This window comes from Pinus tabuliformis, chromosome 8 (assembly GCF_031772625.1).
Source record: "Pinus tabuliformis cultivar Carrire ecotype Pingquan chromosome 8, CPIR1, whole genome shotgun sequence".
NCBI lineage: Eukaryota > Viridiplantae > Streptophyta > Pinopsida > Pinales > Pinaceae > Pinus > Pinus tabuliformis.
Genome location: NC_142294.1, coordinates 1964956976 through 1964963944, shown reverse-complemented (window position 1 = coordinate 1964963944; position 6969 = coordinate 1964956976). Strand labels below are relative to the sequence as shown.

Here is a 6969-nt window from a genome sequence, read left to right as displayed (position 1 = left end):
GCCTAGCTATGACTAGGCTTCTGTTGTGCAAGCACAAACTCAATAACATAGGAGACCATAGACTTCCTAAGATAGCTTTAAATTCTAGTCAAAACCACCTAAGGTTCAAACGAAGTTGGTATAAAGACACTAGGGCCTTGTTAAACCATTGGGAGATCGAAAAAAATGTTGCATTGCAAAACGTTAATAACATTAAAAATATTGTTACTTCTAAGTTCAAAGAAAAAATGTGGTGTGAGAGAGATTTAACAGCTAAAAGAAAATTAAGATATTATAAGGAGGTCATCACCCCCACCGTAGAAGATCAAAAGTATCTCTCTGTTTTAACTAGCTCAAAGAAGAAAATTAATATAGCCAAGATTAGAACGAACTCTCATGAGCTCCATAGTGAGACGGGTCGTTGGGGAGTTCCTAAAACACCATGGATGGAAAGGTTCCTCCATCTCTGTGAGAATACGATCATCAAGGATGAAATTCACTTCCTCTTAGAGTGCCCCGAGTACAACCACATTAGATCTCAGCTTCAAAACCTTTGTTGCAATGCTGACCTTCCTAGCCTTTTACATTGTCAAAATTACAGTGAGCTCAGGAGGCTTCTCTCCAAGCTTTTTGAGCATAGGAATAAAGTCTTAAATCAAACTAAATAATTTGTTTCTTTAGGTCCGATAGACCAAAATTTGGTCTCAGTGGACGTCGGCCATCATCATCATCATCATCATCATCATATATATATATATATATATATATATATATATATATATATATATATAGTTAATTATAAATATATATTTTATATTTTTGCTGAGAAGGATTAATTTTTTCTAGGTGCAAATTTTTTCTCAAAATTTTCATTCAAAAGGAGATTTTCACCTCAAGAGGTTTGATGCTTTGGACACTTGATAAATCCAGGTTATCTAGGTTGGTTCAAATTATTTAAATTATTGAAACTTTCTTTTATATTTAAATTATTCTTAATTTGTTTTCCTCTTTCCTTATAATGGATTATATTATGGATTGAGTTCAATTAAATTATACACCTATATTATGCACTTATATTTCTAATAATAATGTTAAATTTTTATATTTCTTAATACTTACTATTTTTTATTTTGATAAATTTCATTTAAGAGAAAAGCATAATATTTCTCTCTATAATATTTACTAATTCTTTCTTTACATATTCGAAATACTTATTAAATTTTACTTGATAAAGTTTACCTCACATGAAAACATTTCAACTATGATATCAACTCATATACTTTATATATCGCAAATAATTAATGTTTTTTTATTTGGATACAGTTCACCTTACATAAAAGCATTTTAACTCTGATATCAATTTGCATAATTTATATATTTGAAATACTAATTATTTTTCACTTGAATAAATTTATCTTACACAAAAACATTTTAATTATAATATCAATTTACATAATTTATATATCTTACTTATTAATTTTTACTTATATGAATTTTATTTCATATAAAACATTTTAATTCTCATATAAATTTACTCACACACAAATGTTTTTAACTATTAAATCAATTTACATAATTTATATAATCAATTTACATAATTTATATATCTGAAATACTAATTATTTTTTATTTTGATAGAGTTGATTGTGTTTATTCAGTTTTTTTTGTTGGAAGATAGTCTTATATGATTTTTTATATTACAAATAAAATCTAATTTAATATTTTGTAAGAAATAAGATGTCAGTAACTTTTATAGCTAAATAAATTTATTTTCACAGTAAAAAGAATATGTCTTTTAAATTTTATTTAATTGTTTTGGGTAGCAAATAATATTATTTTGTTAAAAAATTAATTAAGTTAACATAGTATCTATGGATTCTATCAACAACCTAGTGAATATTGCAATTATTTAGTTGGATGACCCCAAGCTAACTTCAAAAACACAATATTTTTCTTTATTAATTAATTAAATTTATTTAATGTAACATATCCCTCGGTTATAAAATTACTATTATTTTTTTTCCATTTTTTGGTTATAAAATTACTATTATTTTTTTTCCACTTTTTTGGTTCTCTTTATAAGAACTTCTTGTTAAAGTGAGCGTCATAACTATTATATATGATTTCCACTTTTTTGGTTGTCTTTATAAGAACTTCTTGTTAAAGTGAGCGTCATCACTATTATATATGATTTGCAAGATGGCAATTAATTTTTTTTAAAGGCATTACTTCCCTATCTAAGTTGAGATATTAATTATATAATATCATTTTGTTTTATTTGGGAAGTTATTTGTTACAAAAACTTATTGAAGTATTAATTTATGATGTCATTTAGTTTTACTTAATGGGATAGAACTCGGTGAAGGACTAGAGTTTTTTGTTTATTTTTCTTACTAGATTTCTTTGGTTATTTTCCCTACTTTATTTTATACCGTTGGTAATTTTAATTATTTTAAAGGTATTAGTTCTTTATATAAATTGAGATATTGATTATATAATATTTGTTTTGTTTTATTTGAAAGTTATTTCCTAAAAAAACTTTAGGAAGTATTAATTTTATGACGTCATTTTATGGGATAGAACTTTTTAGACGACTAGATTCTTTTGTTTATTTTCTCTACTTTATTCTCTGCCCTCCATTGACACTTGACGGTTTACTTTTCAACATTCGATGTAATGTTAACATTTGAACCCCTTCTTTATAGAAATTCCATCTCTTTTAATTTTTAAGTTTTAATTTTTAATTGAAGGCTCATTTTTTCTTAAAAATAAGTAACCAAAGTAATTTATAAATATTTTAGAATATAATATATCTTACATGTAAATATTTTATTTTCCTAAATCAAAATTTTAATATATTTAAAATTATTTTATTTAAAATTTATTTTGTTGATAGTTTTTGTTTTTTTTTTTTTAACACATGGCATTAAATATATAATTTAAAAAAAAATTACTTTTTTACACATATTACTAATTAATATATAATTTTTTTTCTCGTTAAAACTAATCTATTATATACAGAGCAAGAAAAGAATTACATCATTTCAAGACAAAAAGAACCAGAGGCCTGTTGTGGCACTTTGGAACCAGAGGTAAACAACCCTCGCAGGGGCGCCAGACCAAAAATAAACAGCCCTCGCAGGGGCACCAGACCAAAACATTACATCCCTCGCAGGGGCGCCAGCAGAACTTCAACATAATCCCATGCGGGGAAGACAGACCCATCCCTGAGCCAACATACCATAAACAGACTATGTGCCAACATAACATGAACAATAAGACCAAAACAAAACCTGAGCAGCGAGGGAGGCCGAGAGTCCAAACAGATGTGCAGCTATTCGTCTGACTCCTCCTCGACCACCCGACACCATCCATAATTCTCCACCTCCTCTGCAGTGGGAGCAGTGTCCATGTTGACGTCGTCCCCTTTGCTAGTCGTCGCCTCCTGAGCTAGAGGGCGATTAGAGACATTCTCTGGAGCATCCACAGGCTTCTTCATGACATTCTCTGAGCCGCCAACAGCATGCTTCCCCCTACTGTCTTGAGAGTCGCCACCATCTGGAGAGTCTTCTAGGAACAGAACCAACACATCGGCACTGAATCGGGGTCTATGCAGAGAACTGCTAAAATTGAAAATGGCGGAACTGAAGGCAGGCGTGGAAGCCGAATCAAAATCAGGAGCGCTTGAGTCCAGAAATTGGCTAGACTGAAGGGGGTTGGCTTCAGAGGTTCGATGGAAATAGCATTGGCAACAATGGGGATAAGGAGCATCTACTGGAGGGCGCGAAGACCCGCCATGGGAGGAACCTCGACGGCTGAGCATTCGCTGTCGAGGCCTAACCATATTTGCAGGGTCACCAAGAATATAGTGCAACTCGAAATTGAGTAACCGATCAGGCTTAGGACTAACCAAAACAGTCAGGGAATTGGCCCTGACGGCAAGAACCATAGACTGAGCATGAACCTGCACACAGAGAACCATGGACTGAGCATGAACCGGCGCACAGAGAGCCAACCCACCGCGGCTTTTAACATCCCTGCCTCCACCTCAAAACCCGTCCGCCATTACTGCACTCTCCATTCGAACCAAAGAGCCGGACAGAGCATTGAATTGCCTCTGGAAAATACCAATCCATTTATTCCTTAGCGGCCGAAGACAGGTCTTCTCACATGCGTTGCCCTTGCGACAGCGCATGGCCGGCATGTGGCCTCCATTAAACGTGCGTCCCGTCCACATTATCACCCGCATCCGAGGGAGCTGCATCTCTTTGGACCAGGCGAGTGCATTCCTGTGCCTGATCATTATTTGGTATAATATCCAGTTTTCCTGTGAGAAGGGTACTCCTGTTTTCCACCCCTATGTTGGCCAAGAGGTCAGCAACCTTGTTGCCTTCCCTTTTTATGTGATTGAAGGTGATGGTCCTGTTGCTGTGGAGCGCTTGTTCAATGGCTTCCAGTCTCGCTTCGAGCCTCCAACTGGTGGCAATTTTCCTTGCTTGAGATCCATTTAGGAGGTGCTTGGCCATATTTATAAGGATCTAGGAGTCTCCTTCCACTTCCAGGGGTTGGAAGTTGTGTTTCCAGGCGAGAAGGAGCCCTTGCCAAAGCCCCTCTAGCTCAGCCGAGTTATTGGTATCCCATCCAATGTTCCCAAAGTAGAGCTGCAGGGGAGTGCCTTCGTGATTCCTTAAAATTCCACTAAAGCTAGCCATACCAAGATTGCCTTTGGAGGCACTGTCAAAGTTGAGCTTGAAGGTATGCTTTAGAGGAGCAGTCCAGGTGACTTTGTTTATGATGCTGCTCTTAGAAGGGTCGTTATTGTGTAATCCCTGAGGAAGATGCATTTGCCAGTTTTCTAAAATGGCTTTCTCATTGTCTAGAGTCGGAATGTCCTCCTCCGTCCATGATCGGAGCATCAACGTTTCTTTGAGATTCCCACAAAGAATATTCCAAATACTTTCTATCGGAGATAGCTGATTTTTTAATATGCGCTTGTTCCTTTCCTTCCATATGCTCCATAGGAGGAGCCCTGGGATTATGTTCCATAAATGGTTTAGAATCTCACTTTTGTAGGGATTCTGTGGCCAGTGTCTTAAGGAGTTGGTGATGTCGTCCTCAAGTCTGCATCTTCTTTGACATCTAAAGCTTGCCTTTTCCCATAGCTGATTGGCTAAGGGGTAGGAGTCCAGGAGGTGTTGGAGAGTTTCCTCATGGTGATTGCAATTATAACAAATGGAGGGACCGTGAAAGTTTCTACGCCTAAGTTTGTCCCATGTGAGGATTATTTGATGACCAACCAACCATAGGAAGTATGAGATTTTGGCTTAGGATCCGAGACCCCAGATTTTGCTCCAAATTGGGTCAGGGGGAGCAGGGTTATTGCATATGATTTTGTAGGCCTCAGATGTGGTGAAGGCACCTTTTGGTTGGTACCCCCAGCGAAGAATGTCGCTGCCTTCGTCATGTCTGATGCTTCTTTTGCGTAGCTCCTTTTCCAGCTCCTCAACGATTCGGTGATTTTCATTAATGATTAACTGGTTACCCTGTTTCCATTTCCTGAATCCATGTTCCGTCTCCTGAGTCCAATACTGTCGAATCTTTTCTTGCTGCTGCTCCTCCCTAGTGAGGTCCGGAGGCAGATGAAGAATGCAGCTGAGCTGTGGCATTTGGTTCCATGCGTCTGTCCAGAATCGAGCAGTTCTGCCATTTCTTACTTCCCAAAAACTATGCTGCTGTATTAACTGGAAGTGTTGTTTGGCCGCATTCCAGGTTAGTGAGCCCTTTTCATTGGGAGTGAACTTGATGAGCTCCTCCTGAGGTCTGTGATTGGCATATTTGGCCATCCAAATTTTGGCCCAAGGTTTTTCTGGGTTAGAGAGCCATTGCCACCAGATTTTAGCGCTCATGATCGAGTTGATGTGCGCAGGGTCTCTCAGCCCAATGCCCCCTTTATCTTTGGGCATGCAAACAGTGGTCCGTTTTACAAGGGCCCATTTGCAATTAGTTGCCGTGCTGCCCCATAGGAATCCACGCTGAAGATCCCTGATTCTTTTTAAAACCCATTTTGGCGCTGCTAGGATTGAGAACAAATAGAGCGGCATTGCCTGAAGAACTGACTTTATGAGCACGACACGACTGGCCAAATTCAGAGTTCTGTGCGTCCAGAGGTTGAGACGGGATTCGAGATTCTCAATGAGAGTACGCCAGGAGAAGTGATTGATGGCTGAAGTAGTAAGGGGGGCTCCAAGGTATTTAGAGGGGAGAGTTGTAATGGGGAATCCCAAGATTCGAGCAACAACAGTCTTAACGACAGGAGGAGTGTGAAAGAAGAAGATCTGCGATTTGGAGCTATTAACGCTGGTTCCAGAGGCTTCAAAGAAGTCATTGAGCAAGGCTTTGAAGCAGGAGGCTTCCTGGACAGAAGGGTAGCCAAAGAGCATAGTGTCATCAACAAACTGCTGATGAGAAGTTGCTGGGGTGTTGTGAACGGAAAGACCTTTGAGTTGTTGAGAGTGGAGGGCGTGTTTAATGTGACGACCCAGACCTTCAGCCATTAGAACAAAGAGGAAGGGGAGAGGGGATCACCTTGCCTGATTCCACGGGAAGGTTTGAAAGGGCGGGAAGGGATCCCATTCACAGGGATGGAGAAGAGAGAGGATGAAATAAGACTCATGATCTAGCGGATCCACATAGAACAAAATCCAAAGGCAATTAGCATTTGCTGAATGTAGGTCCAACTGAGTTTATCAAAAGCCTTAGAAAGATCTAGCTTAAGAATCATACCTGCCTGCTTGGACTGCTTGAGGGAGTGTATGATCTCATGCGAGAGGAGAATGCCATCCATGATCTGTCTCCCTTCCACGTACCCAGATTGTTCTGGAGAGATGAGCAGTGGCAAGAGGGGCTTTAACCTGTTGGCGATAACTTTGGAGATGACTTTGTATATAACGTTGCAAAGAGAAATCGGCCTATATTTGTCTGGGGTGATTG

The 6969-nt window shown here is 38.0% G+C and overlaps 1 protein-coding gene across 1 annotated transcript; it reads right to left on the bottom strand.

Moving 5' to 3' along the window:
• Window positions 1–5303: 5303 nt before the first annotated feature.
• Window positions 5304–6533, bottom strand: LOC149244323 (uncharacterized). Its single transcript, XM_089371501.1, has one exon. The coding sequence runs from the start codon at window positions 6531–6533 to the stop codon at window positions 5304–5306; it is 1230 nt and encodes a 409-aa protein (XP_089227627.1).
• Between the last annotated feature and the right edge of the window lie 436 nt (window positions 6534–6969).

Excerpts from the sequence above, each read along its gene's own strand:
- LOC149244323 (XM_089371501.1), bottom strand. The coding sequence starts at position 6,533 with ATGGCTGAAGGTCTGGGTCGTCACATTAAACACGCCCTCCACTCTCAA.